The sequence below is a fragment of the Mastigoproctus giganteus genome, chromosome 12 (genome assembly GCF_048544385.1).
Source record: "Mastigoproctus giganteus isolate SK-2022 chromosome 12, ASM4854438v1, whole genome shotgun sequence".
Taxonomy (NCBI): domain Eukaryota; kingdom Metazoa; phylum Arthropoda; class Arachnida; order Uropygi; family Thelyphonidae; genus Mastigoproctus; species Mastigoproctus giganteus.
The window spans coordinates 60,547,815-60,572,294 of record NC_143586.1 but is presented as its reverse complement, the minus strand read 5'-3'; the positions used below and the strand labels follow the sequence as shown (position 1 = coordinate 60,572,294).

Sequence of the window (24,480 nt, the reverse complement as noted above, 5' to 3'; positions counted from 1 at the left end):
GATGTTAAGTGGGGAGGGAACAGTCAGAAGGATTGGGGATGTTGAGACATCCCCAAGATAAGATGGAGTTATCTCCATTAGGTGAGTGGGGGTGTAAGAAAGGGGGAAGTAAAGTAGACAAAGCAAGGTTGCTCAGTCTTGACTGCCACTTGGCAAGTTCACTGTTGGTGAGTTATAGCCACATTGTTGATCTAGATTGGTATGAGATGTTTGGAGAGTTGGTCTCAACCTTTCTGTTCTTACGCAGGTGGATGTTGTCATTGTTCCAGTGGTAGGGATCTTCTTCTTGTGAAGAACTCCTTGCAGTATTGTGAGAAGGCTTCATACTCTCTGTTGCTGTACAACAAGTAGGACTCGTGGTCTTTTGGATTGAAGTTAATTGTAGTAATCAGGATGCAACGAAGGTTCTTGCACAAGGGGCAATCATACATTAGGTGACTCCAACTCTCATGCTCTCCACTGTGGCAGAGGGGATCATCAATAATTCCAAGAGTTGAGAGTTTAGCTCTGATGGATCAGTGTCCAGTAAGCATGAAAGTTGTGTGCAGGCCAGGGAAAAACCATGGTGGAGACTTGGGATATATCTTGATAATTTTTAAGATAAATTCCTAGCAATATCTCCTTTAGTGGTGTTATCCCATCTATTTGCCAGGTCTGCTGTAGGTGAAAGTTCAGGTGCTTCTTTTCAGCCTTCAAGTTGTTGGTGGGATCAAAAACAACAGTGGTCCCAATACATACTGATCTTTGGGGAACCCCACTTCTTACATTAACCTAATCTGAAGAATAACCATTTAATTAAACCCTCTGCCTCTTGCCTTTAGCCATTCTGCTATCCATCTAAGGATTGTCCCTGTAATTCCAACCTGTTCCAGCTTCTAAAGTAACTGCTTATGTGGGACTGAGTCAAACACTTTGCTGAAATCTAAATAAACAATGCTGAAATTATTCTCTATATCCAACTCATGAGTGACCTTCTCAAAATAGCTAACCAGATTTGTTAAACATGATTTTCTCTTTACAAAACTGTGCTGTGTATTCTTCAAAATTCCATTTCTATCTAAATGATCCTGAATTCCACCTTTGATCATTGCCTTCCTAATTTTACCTACTACTAAAGTTAGACTGACTGGTCGGTAATTTTACACTACAGTCTTAGAACCACCTTTATGTATTGGCATTACATCAACACTTTTCCAGTCCAATGGAAACCCTCCTGAGTCCAGTGATTCCTTCATAATTAGCCTTAATGGTTCAATGCACTCACTTGCTGCCTCCCTTAAAATTATAGGGTATATGCCCTCAACCTCAACCTTCAGAATTTTTGCTGATGCTGTCGAGGCAGTGTTAGGTGGGTCGGAAAACTGCTAGTTGGGGGGATACAAGGACTAATAGATTAACAGTAGCCACTGGCAGAGGTGGAAGTGATTCTTGCACTGCTTCTATTGAAATGAGCAGAAGCCTGAAAAACAAGATGCAGGATATTTCAGAGACTGCTGGGAGTCATTGCGGTACAAGTAAACACATGGGTTGTGTTAGGGTAGCTAAGAATAGAAACAGGTGCATGTATACCTGCGTGTACACCAATGCTAGGAGTTTGGTAAATAAATTTGATGAATTTGAGGTATTGCTCAAAACATCAAAGGCAGATATTGTTGGGATATCAGAGACGTGGTGTCACACAGATATAAGTAATGCGGAACTGGAATTTGGGGAATACAATGTGTATAGAAAGGATAGACAGGACAGGAGGGGAGGAGGGGTTATGCTATTAGTTAAGAAACACATAAAGTCCAAGGAAGTGAAGCCAGTCGACATCGATGGACAGGGCAGTGTCGAGTCAGTTTGGTGTGACATAAGCATAGGGAAATCAAAATTGAGAGTAGGAGTGTGCTATAGGCCTAATGACTCTGATGAGTATAATAAGATATTGTACAGGGAAATAGAGTGGGCCAGTAAATCAGAGAGTCTTATAATGGGGGATTTTAATTTCCCAAATATTGACTGGAATTTGTGGGTTGGTCACTCGCACACTAGCAAGGCTTTTGTGGATTTATTGGATGATTGTTTTCTACATCAGCATGTTCGTGAGGCAACAAGAGGGAGCAATACTCTTGATCTGATTATCAGTAGTGATTCTTCATGCATTAAGAATCTGCAGATAAATGAACCACTAGGTGGCAGTGATCACAGTGTGTTGAAGTGGGATTTACTCAAGGAGGTAACTACCATCAAAGGTAAAGGGAAGGGTTTTTGTTTTCGTAAAGGCGACTATGATGGTCTGAGACAGTATTTAAATTCTATACAGTGGGACCAACTGATGATGTTACCAACAGCAAACTCAAAATGGGAAGCATTCAAGGAACTAATCTTGGAGGCTACCAGACTTTACATACCAACTAAGAAATATTGTTCAAGGTTTAGGCCTAAATGGTTGTCAGATGAACTAATGAGAGATGTGGCAGAGAAGAAAAATGCATGGGATACATACAAATTAATGGGTGACATGGAAGCCTATGATAGATATAAGTTGGTCTGTAACCAAGTCACAAAGGAGATTAGGCAGGCAAAGGCAGACTACGAAAAATCCTTGGCAAAGGATGCAAAGAAAAACAGAAAAGAGTTCTTTACATATTTAAACTCAAGAAGGAAAGGGATGAATCAGATTGGTCCACTGGATATTGATGGTTCAACAGTTGAGGATCCTGCTCAGGTGGCTAACAATCTAAACGAGTATTTTGCATCTACATTCACGCATGAGGAGTTATTCAGGAAGGAGAATGATGTAGGTAAAGTAAACATTGGCAGTGAACTGGATGATTTTGTAATAAGTGAGAGGAAAGTGGAGGAGAGATTGTTGAGGATAAACATAAAAAAGGCACCTGGGGTGGATGGGATCTATCCAGTTATATTAAAGGAGGCAGCAAAGGAAGTAAGCAAACCCCTAGCCATAATTATGAGAGCTTCTTTGGACTCAGGGGAGGTACCCATAGACTGGAGATGTGCAAATGTAACCCCAATTCACAAAGGAGGATCAAAGGCTGACACAAGTAATTATAGACCTGTTAGTTTAACTTCTGTTCCGTTCCAGGTAAATTAATGGAGGCACTGGTTAAAGAAGCACTGCAGGATCATCTAGACAAGAATTCAGTTATAGCTCAGATGCAGCATGGTTTTGTTAAGGGCAGGTCTTGCCTGACCAATTTGATTGGATACTATGATGTAGTCACAAAAGAACTGGATGCAGGGAATAACTTTGGTATTATATATTTGGATCTTAGAAAGGCTTTTGATACTGTTGCACATGGAAGACTGCTGCACAAATTGGAGCAGTGTGGCATTGGAGGCAAATTGCTGCTATGGATAAGGGGATGGTTGAGTGGCAGAAGACAGAGAGTGGTAATCAATGGACACTGCTCGTCGTGGACTAATGTTATTAGTGGAGTTCCTCAGGGTTCAGTGTTGGGTCCGTTGTTGTTTTCGGTGTTTATGAATGATATTGATGATGGGATATCAAGTTTAATGTCCAAGTTTGCAGATGATACAAAGGTTGGCAGGGTTGTTAAGGACACTACTGACGCTATGCTGCTGCAACAGGATCTGGAAAGGTTGAACAGATGGGCTGAGAGGTGGCAAATGAAGTTTAACATTGACAAATGTAAAGTACTACATATGGGAAACAGTAACCCCAGAGCAACGTATCAACTCTGTGGTACTACACTGACAGTGGTGGAGAATGAAAGGGACCTGGGGGTGATTGTGCAGGCAGATATGAAGTTCTCTGAGCAGTGCAGATGAGCTGCAAGAGTAGCTCATGGTGTCTTGTCAATGATATACAGGAATTTTTCTAGCAGGGATAAGGAAGTGATTATTCCCTTGTATAAGGCAATGGTCAGGCCACACCTAGAGTACTGTATACAGGTCTGGAGGCCTCATTTCAAGAAGGATGTAGAGCTGCTGGAACGGGTACAGAGAAGGGCAACAAGATTAGTGAATGGAACAAAGGGTTGCTCTTACGAAGAAAGGCTTACGTTTTGCAAATTACAGAGTCTGGAGACTAGGCACCGGCGAGGTGATCTGATAGAGGTGTATAAGGCTTTGAATGGTTTGAGCATGCTCAATGCCAATGGGATTCTTCATCTTGCTTCTTGATTAGACCGGGGTTCGAGCCTGTCACCACCAAATACGGAGGATGCGGAAAGGTCAGGGAATGACCATCGCATTTCTCGGAGCAATATGGCCTTAGTTGCTAATGCTCCTAAAAACCAAACAACTCAACTTCATCTTGCTCAGAATAATCACCTCAGAGGGCATAAATTCAAATTGAGGAAGGACGGATGTCGGATAGATGTGCGGAAATTTGCCTTTGGCCAGCGGGTCGTTGGTTGGTGGAATCGACTTCCATCACTTGTTGTTGAAGTTGATAGCCTAAACAAATTTAAAGCTCGACTGGACAGGTATTTCGAACGAACGGAGGGGTGAAATGGGAGTGGTGTGTGTGTTTTTTTTTTTTTTTTTTTTGGCTGATGCTGAATAAGCTTGCTTTCTTGCATCATATGCCCCTACTAATGCTAATGCTAACCTCAGAAACCTTACTTTTGAGCCTGTAGGCGAAAGAGTTTTTTCATTTAATAATCATGTGAAATTTCAGTATCATTAATACATATTTTTCAACTACATTCTATCTTGGGATCTTGTCAATGATATACAGGAACTTTGTTAGCAGGGATAAGGGGGTCATTATCCCTTTGTATAAGGCAGTGGTCAGGCCACACCTTGAGTACTGCATGCAGGTCTGGAAGCATCATTTTAGGAACGATGTAGAGCCGCTGGAACGAGTACAGAGAAGGACAGTGAGATTGGTGAGGGGAACAAAGGGGTGCTCTTGCCAAGAAAGGCTTAAGTTCTGCAAATTGCAACATCTGGAGACTAGGCACCTGTGAGGTGATCTGATTGAGGTGTATAAAGTCCTGAATGGTTTGAGCAAGCTCAGTGCTGATGGGATTCTTCCTCTTACTCAGATTAGACACTTGAGGAGGCATAAGTTCAAATTGAGGAAAGGCAGTTACAGAATAGATGTGTGGAAATATGTCTTTAGCCAATGCGTGGTTGATTTTGGGAACAAACTTCCATCTGTCGTTATGGAAGTTGATAGCCTAAATAAATTCAAGGAAGAACTGGACAAACTTTTGGAGTGAATGGGAATGTTTTTTATTTTATTTTTTTTTTGTTTGGCTGATGCTGTATAAACTTGCTTTCTTGCATCATATACCACTTCTAATGCTATTGCTATTCTTAATATTAGTTATTTCACCATTTGAAAGTCAAATGGATAAGAATTGATATAATATTTAAGCAGTTTTTTCAGATTTAAAAAAAAAAAAAAAAAAAAACCATCAAAAATTATCCAAACTTTATTTAACCCACTAACTTGTGACTTCAGTAGTGTAGCTAATGTGCTGTCCAAGAGACTCCCAGAATTGTTTTGTTAAAGCACGAAAAAAATGGGTGCATATGTTGGGAAGTGAATTATTTTTTCGGAATATGCCTCGTGTGTAATGCTTATGAGTTAATAAACAAAAAATGAAGCATAATAATATATCATTTAAAAAAATTTCCCTAATTACTTGTACAAAAAAAATCAAACCACAGATGCCCTTAAAGAAATAAAAAATTAAATTGATCATTTAATTTTTTTTTTTTTTTTGTTAAAACAGAAAAAGAAAGGCTTGTTCTCTTATATTACAAGAAAAAAATTTAGTATAAAAATTCCTACAATTTGAAAATGATCAGAATTGTGCAAGATCAGTTATTTTCTATACTGTTTTGCAAATTTTCTTTGTACATTAACCTTTGAATTCACTATTTTCACCACATAGTTTTAAAACTACTCTGAAGTCATTTTTCGAATTTGGATTAGCGAACATTTATGTTTTGCAGACTCTGCTTTGGCTTTCATGTTGAAGCAAACTTGTAAAAGTCTCATAACTGCTAACATACCATCTAAGAGATGGTATACAAGTTTTAAGATTATTTCGATTTATACTCCGGGACGACCACACAATCAGAGGAGTTCAAAAGATAGAGAGAATACAAGAAATGGCATCGTATTTAGCAGTCACGGGATTGAACCCCGGTCACTTAAGGCATGTGAACATATGCACCCTTACAGTTAACCACTCGGCTATGCCGACTTAATGGTTGTACATAAAGCAGCACGGACAAAATGAGATTTTAAGGGGGATAAAGAGAATATTATTATTCATGTGGGGACTAATGATATTAAGCATTCATGATCTGACAATTTGTTAGACAAATATTGGACTGTGCTGAAGAAATGCCGCAAGTTAGATCACAATGTCTATGTGTCTGCAGTTCTGCCCAGGCACAATAGGAGGGATTATATGCTGAAAGCCTTGTGGATTAACTCAAATCTTGAAGGATTATGCAAGGCTTTTGGGTGCGAAATTTCCATCAGCTGGATCCTCTCTGTTTTGTAAAAATGGGATACATTTAAACAAAGGTAGTACAAGAGTTTTTGCCAGTATTATTGAGGATACCTTAAAGGTTCAGGTAAACTGCTAGTTTGGAGGGGGGGACAAGTAATACAGATACGCGTTTAACTGATAATATTGGTCCAAGTAATGCTTGCACATACCTCAAGAGTTCTTGTTTTTTACCATAACAGAACATATTTGGAAGATGTTCTGAGGGCAGAAACATTTGAAATGAGGCGGGTAGCTAATGCCAGAGAAGCAAGCTTAAATAACTTTAAGGGGTGTGTCAGGGTAGTTAACTAAACAAGGACACTAAGTCTTAATTGTTTATACATGTAGTGCCACCCGGAGATAGGGGATGATGAGTTTCAGTATGGTATGTATAATGTATTTAGGAATGATAGAGCAGATAGAAGGGGTAGTGGGGTGATGTTTCTTATCAAAAGCAGCCTGCCTGAGTGCAACGAAAGCTTTCCCGGATTCAGACTTTTTTCATGCTAGTATAGAATCTGTATGGTGTGAGATAGTTGGGAGCAAAGATATAATGAGAGCAAGATTAGTAAAATAATAAGAGGCGTTTACCTCAATATAGTACGTAGAACACTTCCGTATGACACCCTCCAGAAATTAAAACGGAAAAAACGAAAAAAATCGACAACTTACCGGTACATTAAAGTAAAATATAAATAATTAAATAATCAATTTAACACAATTCAAATCAATTAAAAACCAAATTAACGCAATTTAAAAGAATCTAACGAAAATATTCAAAACAATTTTCCTTCCATTTTGAATATATTTTACTTTAATGTACCGGTAAGTTGTCGATTTTTTCGTTTTTTCCGTTTTAATTTCTGGAGGGTGTCATACGGAAGTGTTCTACGTACTATATTGAAGTAAACTCCTCTTATTATTTTACTAATATTATTATCAACATAGAACATATTGAGTATTACAGCTCTAATTCATACTATCCAATGAGAGTAAGAGTAATCTGCAGGCCAGGTGATTGTGAAGATTATGATGTGAGCCTCTACATGCAAATGGAATGGGCAAGTAAGCATCAATGTCTTATTGTGAGTGATTTTAATTTGGCTCTAATTGATTGGAGCAGATGGGAGGGAAACTCCACATTGGGGACAACATTTTTAAACCAACAAGATGATTGTTATTTGTATCAATGTGTCAGAGAAAATACTAGGGAAAAGAAAATTCTAGACTTCATCATCACCCATGAACCAGGTGACATAATGGTGCTGACAGTTCAGGAACCAGTAGCAGAAGTGATCATGGAGTTCTGTGGTGGATGATAAAGAGAGAGGAAGCAATAGTTAAAAGCAAAGGAATGGGTTATTAGCATTAGCATTAGCAAGGGTACATGATGCAAGAAAGCAAGCTTATATAGAATCAGCCAAAAAAAAAACACACACACACTCCCTTCTCATTTCACCCATCTACTTGCTCCAAATGTTTGTCTAGTTCTGCCTTGAATCTGTTTAAGCTATCAACTTCTACAACGACAGATGGAAGTTTATTTCAGCAATCAACCACCCGCTGGCTAAGGGCAAACTTCCGCACATCTATCCTACAACTGTCTTTCCTCAATTTGAATTTATACCCTCTCAGGTGATTATTCTGAGCAAGAGGAAGAATCCCATCAGCATTGAGCATGCTCAAACCATTCAAGGCTTTATACACCTCAATCAGATCACCTCCTATGTGCCTAGTCTCCAGACACTGTAATTTGCAAAACTTAAGCCTTTATTCGTAAGAGCAACCCTTTGTTCCATTCACTAATCTTGTTTCCTTCTCTATACTCATTCCAACAGCTCTACATCCTTCTTAAAATGATTCCTCCAGACCTGTATACAGTACTCAAGGTGTAGCCTGACCATTGCCTTATACAAGGGGATAATCAACTCCTTATCCTTGCTAGAAAAATTCCTGTATATCATTGACAAGACACCATGAGCTACTCGTGCAGACCATCTGCACTGCTCAGAAAACTTCATCTCTGCCTGTACAATTACCCCCAGGTCCTTTTCACTTTCTACCACTTTCAGTGTAGTACCACACAGTTGATATGTTACTCTGGGGTTATTACTTCCCATATGCAGTACTTTACATTTGTCAATGTTAAACTTCATTTGCCACATCTCAGTCCATCTGCTCAACTTTTCTAGATCCTGTTGCAGCAGCGTACTGTCATTAGTGTCATTAACAACCCTGCAAACTTCGACATTAAGCCTGATATACCATCATCAATATCATTTATGAATACAGAAAACAACATTGGACCCAATACTGAACCCTAGGGCACTCCACTAATAACACTAGTCCACGAAGAGCAGTGTCCATTAATTACCACTCTCTGTCTTCTCCCACTCAACCATTCCTTTAATAGCAGCAATTTGCCTCCAAATCCACCCTGCTCCAATTCGCGCAGCAGTCTTCTAGGTGCAACAGTATCAAAAGCCTTTCTAAGATCCAAATATATGATATAAAAATTATTCTTTGCATCCAGTTCCTTTGTGACTACATCATAGTGTCCAATCAAATTGGTCAGAGAAGACTTACCCTTAACAAACCCATGCTGTGTCCGAGCTATAACTGAATTCTTGTCTAAATGATCCTGCAGTGCTTCTTTAACCAGTGCCTCCATTAATTTCCATGGAACAGATGTTAAACTAACAGGTCTGTAATTACCTGTATCTCTCTTTGATCCTCCTTTGTGGATTGGGGTCACATTTGCTCATCTCCAGTCCATGGGTACCTCCCCTGAGTCCAAGGAAGCTCTCATAATTATGGCTAAGGGTTTGCTTACTTCCTTTGCTACCTCCTTTAATATAACTGGATAGATTCCATCCACCCTAGGTGCCTTTCTTATGTTTATCTTCAACAATTTCTCCTCCACTTTAATAGAGGTTTAATACACCTCTGGCATTCCCCTTCCTGAATAACTCCTCATGTGAATGTATATGCAAAATATTCATTTAGTATGTTAGCTACCTGAGCAGGATCGTGAATAGTTGAACCATTGATATCAAGTGGACCAATCTGATTCATCCCCTTCCTTCTAGAGTTTACATAAATAAAGAACTCTTTGCTGTTTTCTTTGCATCCTTTGCCAAAGATTTCTCGTAATCTGCCTTTGCCTTTTAATTTCCCAGAGATTAACTGAAATTTGTGGGTTGGTCACTCATACACTAGCAAGGCTTTTGTGACTTGGTTACAGACCAGTTTATGTCTATCATAGACTTCTGTGTCAGCTGTTAATTTATATGTATCTCATGCATTTTTCTTATCTGCCACATGTGTAATTAGGTAATCTGACATCCATTTAGGCCTAAACCTTGAAAAATATTTCTTAGTTGGTATGAAAAGCCTAATAGGTTCCAAGATTAATTCTTTGAATGCCTCCCATTTTGAATTTGCTGTTGGTAACATCATCAGTTGGTCCCACCGTATGGAATTTAAATACTGTCTCAGACCACTGTAGTCACCTTTATGAAAGAAAAAATCCTTCCCTTTACCCCTGATGGTAGTTACCTCTTTCTTTGAGTAAATCCCACTTCAGTACACTGTGATCATTGCCACCTGTGGTTCCTTTATCTGCAGATTCTTAATGCATGAAGAATCACTACTGATAACCAGATCAAGAGTATTACTCCCTCTAGTTGCCTCCTGAACACGGTTCTGTAGAAAACAATCATCCAATAAATCCACAAAAGCCTTGCTAGTGTATGAGTGACCAACCCACAAATTTCAGTCAATCTCTGGGAAATTAAAATCCCATTTTAAGACACTCTGATTTACTGGCCAACTCTATTTCTCTGCACAATTGGATTGACCATCCACATCAATTGGATGCACTTTCTTAGATTTTATGTGTTTCTTAACAAACAGCATAACCCCTCCTTCCTTCCTGGCCTGTCTATCCCTTCTGTACACATTATACTCTCCAAATTCCAATTCTACACTGCTTATGTCTCTGTGACACCATGTCTCTGATATCCCAACAGTATCTGCCTTTGATGTCTTGACTAGTACTTCAAGCTCATCAATTTTATTAACTATACTCCTATCATTAGTGTACATGCAAATATATATACATCTGTTTCTACTCTTAGTTACCCTAACGCAGACTATCTATTTACTTGTTCCACTATGGCTTCCAGCAGTCCTGGAAATCCCCATTGCCTTGCTTTCCAAGCTGCTGCTAAATTGCATTTCAATAGAAGCCGTGCAAGAATCACTTTCATCTCTACCAGTGGCTACTGTTAATTTTAGTAGGCTGTGTATCTCTCTCCAAGCTAGCAGTTTTCTGACCCACCTAACACTGCCTCGATAGCATCAGCAAATATTCTTGCACCATTTCTATTTAAGTGTATCCCGTCCCTGTAGAAGCAGTCTCTCCTGTTAACAAGCACAGACCAGGCTGAGAAAAATTCTACCCCTTGAGCCTTGCTCAATATCTCCAGTGCCGAATTGATCAACAAGGCTCTCATCATATCCTGGCAGAATTGCAGACACTTTCAAATTCAATCCTAACTCGCAACTTTTTTCAACATTGACCTGTACTTGTTGAGTAAATCTGCAGATCTCTTACTCTTAATGTCATTAGTTCCAATGTGTACAACAATATCACCTTTTGTGCCCTTAAAAGATGATATTTTCTCTACGTCATCAACTTTTGCCCCGGGCAGACATACCCTGGTCCTGTTCCACCTATCCTTCTTGCATAGTATATACCCTGTCTCCCCAACAATAGAATCACCAACAATAACTAGTTCCTTTGGGACCAGTGCATTTTGCCTTGGAGATTGCTTCTGTGTTGCCTGATGCACCGGAGTGAACTCTGCCATTAAGCTGGGCAGCTGAGAGCTTGATGGACCCCTTATATTAATTTCTTCGAGGGCATTTACCCTACACCTCAATTCTCATAGATGCCCATGAGATCACTGAGTTGGCACGTATTTCTTGACACTAGACACCTAGCACACACAAAGGCATCCTCCTTGGCTAGATCATGTCCTGTTTTAGAAAGGTCGGCAAACATTTCACATTTCACACATTTTTTGAGACTGTGATGCATTGGAAAATCGCCCTCTTCGTTTCTTTCCCGAGTCACAGCACTCTCGCTAGTCTATGATCTTCGCAGCTCTAATCTGGGTCATGATTTCCATTTAAATACAATTTAATTAACAATGAAATTTAATAAGATTAATAATATTTTTGATTAATTGATAATACTCTAATAAGCTAACAGATTCCTAATTGAGTGCTTCTTATTACTCTAGTTTTACTTTATACCTTACGCTATCAGTTTGTGATATATATATATATATACGTTACCCTATTTCTTATCAACTACAATATGGCGGCTAGTTCAACAATATTGGCGCCAATACCAGGAGTCATAACTTCCAAAAATTGCTAGTTAAATTCAAAATAAGAAGCTAGCGAACACTACTAAACCTATTTAATATCCACAAGAATAAATTTACTGACACAGTCTGAGCAAACATTAACATCAGAAGATTTAAAGCCAAGAGGAGTAATCCAATCAAGGAAAAGAAGAATAGAAATATTGCAGATCATCTCATTTTGCTTTCTTGTAATGCCAGATAACATGAGGCTGAGAAAAGCTGTGAGAGAAAGGCACTGTTGGAGAAGCGGCCATCACCAATTTGTGATCTGAGGTACCTAGATGATTACTCACCTCAACCGTATACTTGGAAGAAAAAGATCGAGTGTTGGTTGTGTGGTTAGTATTGTCTGGTATTCTTGTAGGTAAATGAATAATTTGTGCAAGATCATTAGTAATTGCAAAAGCCTCAGTGTCTTGATCAGCTGGGTCTGTAGGACTAAACTTACCACCTGAAATTGTGAACATTAAAATCGCTAAGGAAAAATCCAGTTTATAAGAAAGGAAGTCAAAGAGTTCCAAGTGATTAGTGGAACTGGGAGAGCAAAAGAGGCAACACGTGAATTTGACAGAATGAGGAGTCAAGTATGAACTTTTCCATTAATCACACACTATCCTTTGTAGTGAAGAGAATGCTTATTTCTCTGTTGCTATCATCATTGCTTGAACACATTGGCACAGCATTCCAGGTAGTAAGTTTACTTTTCTTTAAATTAAGCTAAAAGTGTTCCAGGTGTTAAACTTCTAAAATGTTTTCCAAATATTAAGATAATCATTGATGATTATTAATTTGAATTACTTTTGTAATTAATTGTGATAACTGAATATCAGAACTAGGGAGAACTGTGTACATATTCGTATATAGTGAATAAACTTTCAACAAAAAATATTTAAATATATTTAAATATTTTTATCTTGTATATTTAAACTTGTTATATTTAATCTTGTTTTTATTGCCAAATATTAATGTTCTAATTGTAATATTTTCCATTTCAAGTACTGGTTGTCATCCTCAAAACTTCAAGCAATACTTCTTGAATCATATTCTGATAGTCATGTTTATGCATGTGCATAATCATAATGGGTGTGAAGAAATATATACATATATTTGTATCACCCATTTTGAAACTGATCGTTTAAAATATGAGTTTTGCAACTGGATATATAGCAAATTGTCATCTGTTAATTCAGTTAGAAATCAGCTAGTTTTTAATTTATTTGCCATAAAGGCAGTTAACATTTACACTGCTATAGAGAACATTTTGCAGTCTTAATTTTCACCTTGTAAAGATAGACACACTGTTTATTGTGATCACAGATATGTTGCCATTCATGTAATATTATTACTTTTATGAAGTCCTGATGAGATGTATATCAATACATAGAAAAAAATTGTTTATTGTAATCAGAACTTTGTTTTTTGTTATCACTGCACATGCATAAATATCACTTGTCATGTTTATGCATGTGCAGTGAAAGTGATTATTTAACATCCCGATTTTTCTTAGACTCTGACATGTTGCGTGGCTAGTTATCAATGTTGCTTTGTTTGGCTCATATGGTTTTCATATGGTTCATATAGGAATAAGCAGGACAAGCAGCTTCTTGTCCTGCTTGTTCCTATATTCCTGAACTAATATAACAACTCCTTGTACTGCAGTCCTCTGAGGATGAATTGTGGCTTTTTTTGCTGCTAGTTCTTGGATCACTGCAGTTTTCAGAGCCCAAAGAAACTCCTCATACTGCTGATTCCTGAAATCATGATGTGGAATATATCTTCAGATTACTGTCTTCTGATGTCCTTAATGTTGACTCCTTGAGCTTTATTTCTTTCTGTGAGGGCTGATATCTACCTATTCAAAGCAACCCAGATATAAACTTTATTATCAATGGTGAAATTGAATGCAAAATTCATTATAGCCCAAACCTGGAGTTTTATTTATGGCACAGGTGCCACTGCTTGGTGGGTGGTGCCGACATATAATAAATAAATAAAAATTGTTCTTTTGCAGTAGAGCATTAACTCCTTTCTAATCCTTGATTTTAATATTTTCTTTATTTTTTTTTTGAGAGTTCAAAAACAAATAAAGACCTTTACAACAGTTTCATAATAATTTGATGACTTTCTCAAGTTACAGTATTTTATATTGCTAGATTTTAATGTTTTCTTTCTGTGCACTTCCACTTATGCACACAATAACTGGCATCCACTGTATTTTATATTCCATAAGTCATATCCATATTCGGATTGAAAAATATTATTTACCAGGCCACGTGATCACGGAACCCTGAATGCAATCACTTCCACCCCTAGAAGACAGCACTTAAGTACTAGAGCAACAAAATGAATGTAGTATTATCAAGGACTTTTTTCATGTAGTGGGGATAGCATTTTCTTATTTACAATAATGTAAATAAGAAAGTAATTATGTAAAACCTAAAAGTTTTACATAACCCTGATTGCTAAAAACAATTGATTTATTTTTTCTGTTGTTTAAACTTATCCATAAAAAGTATTTGAAAATTGAATTATTTTTCATACAGCCTCAAATCCCTGTGAATTAAACTGCATGCCCAAAGGAGAAAGATTTTACAATCGTCATGCTAGAAAAGTAATAGATGGAACACGTTGTTATCAGGATGGTTCCTTGGATCTCTGTATTGATGGAAATTGCATGGTGGGTAGTAATACATACAAAAATCTTTAATATTTAAAATAAGATATTAAAGCATTAGTTTTCTCCATTATAATATTTATATGTTTCTGTTATTAAAAAATTACAGCTCTAAATGAACAGCATTTCAAGTTTTTAAAGAGGGTAAAACAATATTTAGCATTAGCATTAGTAGAGGCATACGATGCAAGAAAGCAAGCTTATGCAGCATCAGCCTAAAAAAAAAAAAAAATCTGGTTTCATCCCTCCGTTCATTCCAAATACCTGTCCAGCTCAGCCTTAAATTTATTTAGGCTATCAACTTCCACAACCAAAGATGGAAGTCTGTTCCACCAATCAACTACCTGCTGGCTAAAGGCAAACTTCCGCACATCTATCCTACATCTGTCTTTCCTCAATTTGAATTTATGCCCTCTCAGTTGATTTTATGGGATACATTTATTTCATTTCCTAGGATACTAGTATACAGGTGTTTTTGATTAATTGTAATAATTTAAAAAGAATAAATAGGACTGAAATGATATTAAATTAGTAGAAGGTTATTTGCAGTGTTTGTGTCCTCAATCATAGCAGAAGTAGTCACACTATACGACAACTTTATTTTTTGTTTCTGGAAAAGTTTTTTTTTTGAATTCTTGGAATTTATCACTTTTCGATCTTTTACTAATAGATTGTAACACTTAAATGTAATTACTTTTAATGAAAAATTCGAAAATTTAAAAACGTTTGTGCTTTTTAAATTTCTGAAATTTTTGAATTGTAAAGCTGCAGTATACGTTGTGAAAAAAAAAAAACAAGATGGCAATTACACTCAGGTGTTCATTAATGCAAAATATCTTTCTGTATTATTGAAATCATGTTAAATGCATAGATGCAAATAAATCCCTTTTGCTGTTATTATTTGAACCACCCTTTTATTTAATTAATATAATGAAGTAATTCTATAATAAAAAGTCAGTTAAAATTATTATTAGATGGCATCATAAAAGAACACTTTTGAAAGGTTGCAAGGGATGTTTGTACTGTATTTGTAAAAAATAATCCTTAGTAATATATATCTCTCTCACATCTGTGGAAAAGGCCTAAGTTCAATTTATGACTGGCTAATTTTGAGAAATGGCTTGCATTTTATTTTATTTTTTTATACAGGTTAGATCTAATAATTCAGCCAACAAGCCTTGAAACTGTACCGGCTGGGTGTGGTGTTACTTATTTGCGGCAGTGCAATACATGGTAACTCGTTGTGAAGGTAGTCACAATATGAGATACAATTAAATCAATGTCTTTATATTACGATTGTAGTTTACTTTTATGAGCTAATTATGGTGTATTTACACTGATATTTTATTATGTCTATTGTATAATGCATTGACTTAGAATACATGCTATTTATAGAGGGGAAAAAAAACAATACTGCCATCTTGTGGCTGTGGTTGGCCTTGCACTTGCCAAGTTATGGATTTAGTGGTGTATTGAAAAAATGCCCACCACACAAAGAATATATATGCAAAGAAAGTGCCCATGTAGTTAAAACTAAATTAAAGCTTAAATGATTTTTTGTTGATTAGAATACACATAATGAATATTAATTTCATTAATGGTGTACAAAATGAAATGGTTTTATACCACGTGAAAATTTCTCGCAACGGCAGCAAATTATATTGAGAGGTACTAATTACTACTTAAAACTAAGCAATAAAAATTAATAATTAGAAAAAAACAATGATATTAAAAAATGCAAAACTGACGAAATTGACAAGCAAGAGCTAGTACTTACACAGAAGCAAAAAGGTGCAGCTGCTGCATTCAGTAATACTAGGGAACCCCTATCCATGCACTACCCCATAAGTGAATACCAGCACTTACTATGCAAAGGTAGTAAGAAAGAAATTTTTGGTGAAACCACAGTATTATTTATGCTATTTTCTTCTCTTGATGAGCTTAAATAAATGAAAATATAATGCCTTTCATATAAAAAAAGGTGATGATCACATGCTTACTAGCAGACTTCTTGGACTGCCTTCATCGGAGGTGGAAAAGTGCTGTGCTTCAACCTCAAACTTTGTGATTTTGATTCAGGATTGTAAAGATGATCAGGACCCATCTTCAATGATTATTCTACTTAAAAAAAATCACTTATTATTATTATTATTATTATTAGACTATAAAGCATTTAGGGCATAAGCCTCAAGCTATGGAAAAGTCTAGACTACGTATAAGTATAGTGCGAAAGCATCAATAATACATAGCCAAATCTGAATGAACAGAATATTAGCAAAGCGGCATCGTTTTAAGTTATACCTCATATTGTGAATTATTAGCTATATGGTGCAAGGAAGCCTGAGGCTTATGTTGCACCACCCAAAAAAAAATTTCTGAATTACCCGGAGAGAGAGAGGGGGGGGGGGATCACTAAGAAAGAGAAGAATGATGATATCCAGCTCAGGACCCTGGGTGTGCCAAGCCCATACTCACCAAATGTGATCCCTGGGGTAAATGTGATTTGGATGTGTTTGAGGCAAATATGGATGTCATCTCTAACTTGCCTTTGTTAAGGAGTAAGAAATATTCCTTAACAAAGTAAAAAAAATAAGGTCTCTGTAAATCTTCTGACTGTATTTTGTTATCTTCAAGAATGATAACAGATGCTGTTCTAATAGCAGCTGGAAGTCCCAGAAGAAGATCAAGTTTTCTGTGCTGTGGTTGTTCTTCCATCTTTGAACCACTTGTGCCATCCAGATACAGTGGAGTTGGGTACAAAAGATTTTCTGTAGGCTTTTTTCAAAAGTTCTAATGTTTCTGTTGATGTTGATACAAATTTCACATAGGCTTGATTGCTGTTTCATTCATTATATTCTTTGTGGGTTTGTTATCCTTGTTACTGGAGACTTGCAGGACAAAAAAAATATATATATTAGAAATGAATATCTGATAGATAAATGGCCTCCGTAGTGAAGTGGTCAGGAGCAGGAGTGCAGTAGCACATGCTCTTTGAGTAGATCGGGGTTCAAGCCCCTGACTGCTAAATACGGTCAATCTGCCGACCGCATTGGACCAGCGTGGAAGATTATGGTCCATTTCCCTCAGCATGAATTGCTGAGGAGGCTTCCGTCCTGCAGTGGGTTGATAATGGCTGCAGTTTTATCTGATAGATTTAAATGTATCTACTATCATTATGTCTCAGTCTTTTTATTGTCCCTTGTAACAGTTAATAAAAGGGTTAGGAGGAACAAAACCACACTGAATTTAATTCCAGGAGCAGTGGCACCCAAGATGCAACTGAAAGACTTTTCCAATATAAATTTTGTGTTACTGCCTCTTAAAACATCTAAACAAAAAAAACCAACTTTATCACTTGGCCTAATGGCTCTCAACCAGTGGGTTGTGATGTAATATAACTTATTTATAAACAAATATCAAATAAATAAAGCTTGCAATGGTCAATAAGAGCAAATTTCCATCTTTTGCAATTTTTGAAATTGAAAAAAATCTTGATACATGAGAGGCATAGCAAAGAGCATCACCAAGAAGAAAGGATTTATTTTTATTTATTTATTTTTAATTTTTTTGCTTTCCTCCTTCCCCCTTGGGTGCCTCCATAGCCAGGTGGGCAGGAGCAGCAGTGCGTAGCACACACTTCTTGATTAGACTGGGGTTCGAGCCCATGACCACCAAATACGGAAGATGCAGAAAGGTCAGGGAATGACCACTGCATATTTCTGGAGTAATATGGCCTTAGTTGCTAATGCTACTAAAAACCAAATAACAACAACAGTCTTTCCCCTTATTTTTCAGCAGAAATTGGTTGCCAAAAGGTAACCCCCCCCCCCCACAGTAGTTATTCTGCTGGAACATACTGAAAATCAGACCTGAATTTCGGTAAATCAGAATGTGTCATTGAAAAATGCCAATTGTTATTTCTTATATCAGTTTTTGTACAGAATTTATTTTAAAATTAAAGCTTAAGTATATTACAAATCAGTATGATATACAAAGCATAAATTATAATCAAACTGTTTCCAAAATATTTAAAACTAAACTTTATACATTTCATGATTATATAGATGATAACTATGATAAGAAACAAAACTCTTTCTAACAACTTTAGGCACAGTGGAAAACTGATTAAATTGTTAGTTTATTTTAACTGTATTATATGCTGGGGTTGTAAAAGCCTTTGCTATGGGAAAGAGGGTGACCTATATATTCATGTATTTATTTTTCTTAAATACACGAAACACATGGTTTCATTTAAATGACCAATAAGAATGAAAGCACCTAAAAATTTTTATTTTATTTTTCTGTAATTTGCTTTTGCACACTATGGGAATTTGTCATAATATATATTTTATGAAGTAGCATTCTTCACTCTAAGGTTCTTCACTGCTCAGATGCTTAAATTCATAATAATACAATGGTTGTAGCATGAGGAATCACAGAGCAACTGCAATCATACAGCCAGACAGCCAAACATACATACCGAAGAGTAACTGTCCTATACAACCATTGTTATTATTTTTTTTATTCATTTAAAATCAGCTTACATTTGTTTCAAGAAGTACACCAATGATGTTTTTAGACTAAATCAATGAAATGAACAACTTTCCTACTAAGAAAAAACAGTTGATTAGACCAACTTTAAATTTAGATATTGTAAAATCTGAATGCTAGACTTAGTCCAGTTTTAACATCAAATTCAAAAATTTCAGCCCAACTATGATGAAGAAAATCCAGACAATAAATGGCTTAAACATAAAAATAAGTGAGATAGACACAGGCGCATTTTAACTGAAACACTGTGTATATATGTGTATTGAATGAAAGATATATTCAAAACATAAAACCCATCCTTCCTGTCAGTTGTTTCTGTAAATGTTGTACTCTCCATATTCAAATTTGTGCATTCCCTATATCTGAGTGGTACCATGTTTCTGATATGACTATAATGTGCACATTTGATAACCTAACTAGTACTTCGAATTCGTCAAATTTATTTACTCTACTCCTAGCATTAGTGTAAAAGCAAGTATATGTGCACCTGTTTTTTCTCCTAGTAACCCTGACACATTCCATGTAATTGCTTGTCCCACAGGGACCACCAGCAGGTCTTGTAATCTTGTGATCTTGCAACCTTGTTTTCTTGGTTGCAGTGTCCCAATTGAAGCAGCACAAAAATTAATTTCACCTCTGCCTACAGCCTGTTGTAAAACTACTAGTCACTATATCATCCCAGTCTAGCAGTTTTTCTGACCAAGCTGTTTGTTTGTTTGTTGTTGTTTGGTTTTTAGGAGCATTAGCAACTAAGGCCATATTGCTCCGCGAATATGCGGTGGTCATTCCCTGACCTTTCTGCATCCTCCGTATTTGGTGGTGACAGGCTCAAACCCCGGTCTAATCAAGAAGCATGTGCTACGCACTGCTGCTCCTTCCCATCTGGCTACGGAGGCGCGCTCTGACCAAGCTAACACTGCCTTGACAGCATAGCAAATATCCTTGCATCCCTTCTATTTTAGTGTGTCCCATCCCTGTAAAAACAATTTCTCCTGTTATTAAAAACAATATCTCCATGGGATTAAATTTCTCTTATCCAATTTCTCTTATCTTGGACCAATCCAAGAGAAATTTAATCCCATGAGCCTTGCACAGTCTCTTCAGGGCTGAACTGATTGGCAAGGCTCTCATCTTGTACTCCCTCCTATCATGTCTGGGCAGAATTGGGCACTTCAAAATTTAATCCCGACCTGCAACTTTTTCTCAACATTGCTCTGTCTTTGTTAAGCAAATCCTCAGATATTCTACTCTTAATATCATTAGTACCAACATAAACAATATCAACTTTACCCTCTTGCAGACTTACCCTAGTGCTGTTCTACCTATCCTTTTTGCACAGTATATTTCCTGTTTTCCTGATAACTACCTTCTCTGGGACCACTGCATTCTGGCTTTTAGGATTGTTGCTGTATTTTCTAATTGATGAGTGTGAGCTCTGGTGATGAGGTGGGCAGCTGAGAGGTTGATGGACCCCTCATTTTAATTCCTTCAAGGGCATCAGTCCTGTTCTTCAGGCTCTCATAAATGCTCATCAGAATAAGTTCATGCTTTTTCCACCAGACACACACAAAGACATCCCTTTTGGCTGTATCTTGTCCTGTTCTGAGTCTGCAGACATTAAACAAGTAGCACATTTTATGAAGCTGCAATTTTTAGAACTGCTTCTTTCAGTTCTCCCCGAGACACAACACTTTTTCTTTAGTGACTTCATTAAAATTAGCCCGTTATTCAAGTTGTGCAGTTTTGTTGTGAATTTGACATGGTTCAGGATGTTTTTAACAGAAATAATTAAGAGATGCATGCCAAACTGTTTTCCACATCTTGGTTGTGCATCTGATTGTTATTTCATTCCATACCTTTCATATTTTTGCTGCATTTGTGATGTTGTAATTGTGTGCCAAAATTTTCTGGTAGTTAAACCAACCATCTTTGCTGTATGTATCTTTGATATATCACAAGTGCACTTTAAACACAACAACCTTTCCCTGGTTAATGGACTGCTGCGTTGTGGTGGGTGGAATAAATGTGATTTTGATTTTAATATCTGTTGCCAAAGTTTTAAAATAAGTTCAGTAACCAGATGGGTTAGTTGAGTAACCAATAACATGAAATTTAAATAGCTCCAGAGTCTAAAACCAGTGCCCATATTTATTGCAAAATGCTGATGTAGTACATGCACCAAATCATTTATCCAGCCTCTGTAAATCTAGGAGGACCAGAAATGGATAATTTTAAAACTAGTTGGTTAGCAACAGTAACTAAGAAGTTTTCTGGATGAACACTTTTTTGATTGGCATATAGACCTCCTCGGTTCAAGCCTCCCCTTTTTTGTGTATAGACTTGTTTTTCTGGGATTATTTATTTACTCCAATTTTTATTAATGACCAGTAGGAAATTATTGTCTATAAAGAATGTGTAGTTATGAAATTAGAGAAAGATGCTTCTAGGGAAACAATTAAGTGAAGAGTTTGGGTATGTTTTATGACACTGGAGCAAAATGTTTCCACTTGGATCATTTCTGGTATGGGGCAATGAAACATGTATGGTGTTCTATATGATCTTGTAACAAGCAGAAGGAACAGTTGCATAAATGTTTTGCTGACAGCAATGTGTTCCTAAATTAATGGATGTCAAAAAACTTGACCCCAAGCAAAGACTACTAATAGGAATAAAGCTTTGGTTGAATGGATTAGGCAGCATTAAAACAAAAAATTTCAGTGCTAAGCAGCCCTTTCTCTCCTTAAAGTGTGGTGAGAAGGTTTTTAATGACCATGAAGCCATAGAGGCTTTGGCTGAGATTTAATTTATGAATATAGATCAAACAGATCCTGCTTTGAAAGTGGAATTAAGAATGACAGTTTGCTAAACAATAAAAATAATTTCTTGCTTGATTTTCATTGTTTATATCGGTTTTAAGTGCATGCTAGGCCTAAGATCATAAATTCAGTTTGGTTTGGGTGCTAAACTTCCTGGATAAGAAGTGCAGTACCTGTAATTTAAAAAAAAAATTCAAGAAGAATATAAGTTAAAAAGGCATAAATTTAAAATCATAATTTATAATAATCTAGTGAAGAGGGGTACTCAGTAAACAAAATCCAAAAGGTTGACCAAAGAAAGCAGCCAGCTCGCTTAGGCTCTAGTTTCACAGTGATTATTAATGAAACCTTGGTGTTTAGACCACAAATAGATATAACTGATTGCTAATCTAGCTATTTAGAGGCAATAGCTAAAATGTGAAAAACTCGTTCTCTCATAAGAAACCATTTATAGTGGATTAGTTTCATTGGTAATATTAGTGGTGCAGAAAAATTGATCCAGGCTAACAGCATTAGGCAATTAAATTTACCAATGATTAATTTATTTAAAATTTTAAAAACACTTACCTCAACCTTTATTCATCCAAATAGATATTCATTTTAATTTTGTTGGTGGCTGTTGTTCTTATTCATTTTATATGTGAGGTTTTTCAGTATCATTATTCCTTATTTTTCAATTTTTGTTTTTAGCCTCTTTATCTTGAATGCCTTGAATTATTGAGTTGGATCAGAATCACAATATTTTCCAAGCAGTTGCCATGGCCTTATTTGTTATGATTTAGATGTGGACCAGATTCCAATAGCATGTTCAGTAATTGGAAGAATATAAGATTAATATGCCTTTATATGAGGCCTCTTTAGTCAAGTGGTCAGAAGTGGGAGTGCAGTAGTACACGCTGTTTGAGTAGACTAAGGTTCAAGCTCCTGACTGCTAAATATGGTCAATCTGCCAACCCACACTGAACCAGCATGGCAGATGTCCATGTCCTCAACATGAATCATTGAGGAAGCTTCTCAATATAAGGCGTATAGAGCACGTATATGTGCAAAGCGACCACTGAAACCACCTCCATTGAGTATGAAGGAGAGATCTAAGCTATTTCAACAATGGAACAAATTACAGCATGTGATGGAGTTGAACAAAGAAGCCAGAGAAGGTCCATCCACATCTTCAGAGCCTTACATCTCTTCCCAGAAATGTTAGAAGTGAATTTGGAAGAAGGGGTCATGGAAGTTGATACTACAAATAAAAACGATGAAGAGTCCTCAAAGCCCAGTCGTAAACGAAAAGTGAAGAAGCCAAAACTAAATGCCAGAATTACTCCATCAAATCATTCAACACTTAGTGGGTGTAATACGCAGCCAGAGCAGCAACAGGATTTTAAGAAACACTGAAGCATCCACGCACAGTTTAAACATACATTCCTGGATAATGATTTCGGTTTAGTCTGTTCTGTGTGTGAGTGGCTTTGGTTCAAGAATGATGGAAGATTGTAGCAGCTCGAAACACACTCTTCTTCAAACAGCATTCCAAATGAGGATGTAAGCCAAATGTTGGCCTGTAACAGCTGTTCTGGCTCTCTCAAGAACAAAGCGATTCCGGCTCTATCAAAGTCAAATGGTTTTAAATATCATCCGATGCCACAGCACTTGCTGAAACTAGATTTGGTAGCGGAACTTCTCATACCTTTGAGGCTCCCATTCATGCAGATTCGTTGCCTGTAGCATTGGTACGGTCAATACGGGATCCTCAGTCAAGAGATAAATGTTCACCTAATGACATATAACCCCGGGGGCTCACATCTGGTGAGTATGGGCTTGGCAAACCCAGGGTCCTGAGCTGGATATCATCATTCTTCTCTTCTTGGTGATGCCTTTCTACTTTCTACTTCTCTCTCTCTCTCTCTCTCTCTCTCTCTCTCTCTCACACACACACACACACACACACACACACACACACACACACACACACACACACACACACACACACACACACACACACACACACACACACACACACACACACACACAGGGGGGTAACTTGGGAATTTTTTTTTTTTTGGCTGGTGCAGCATAAGCCTCAGGCTTCCTTGCACCATATGGCTAATAATAATAATAATAATAATATAATAATAAAATTTCACTTAACTTCTGCTATGCGTGATCGGCACACGATTTTTTTTTTTTTTTTTTTTTTGATGCCTCTGATACAGTACTGATAATTATGATTAATAAATGGATACATTTTCCAATACTCTGCTGATTAAAAAGAAATATTTTTTTTATTTATGAGATAGCCTTATGATTATTAAAAATCATGTTGTTAACATCATTTTCTTTGTTATATTGTAAACATAACTTTTCTCTTCTTCAGGTATGCTCCCTGCTAATATCTTATGTTTGATAAGTGGCAGAGAAAATATCTTATGCTAATATCTTATGTTTGATAAGTGATGGAGAAAAAAAAAATTATAGAAATTTAATTATTTGCTGTGAATTGCGAAAATAAAAATGCA

At 36.8% G+C, this 24,480-nt stretch overlaps 1 protein-coding gene across 2 annotated transcripts in view; it reads left to right on the top strand.

Moving 5' to 3' along the window:
* Positions 1-24,480, top strand: part of LOC150077096 (papilin-like) — a 724,323-nt gene that overhangs the window by 177,108 nt on the left and 522,735 nt on the right. For both annotated transcript variants that reach the window (XM_090386252.1, XM_090386253.1), the window contains exon 6: positions 14,467-14,600. In XM_090386252.1, coding sequence (XP_090242378.1) covers positions 14,467-14,600 — 134 coding nt within the window. The remainder of the gene's footprint in view (positions 1-14,466; positions 14,601-24,480) is intronic.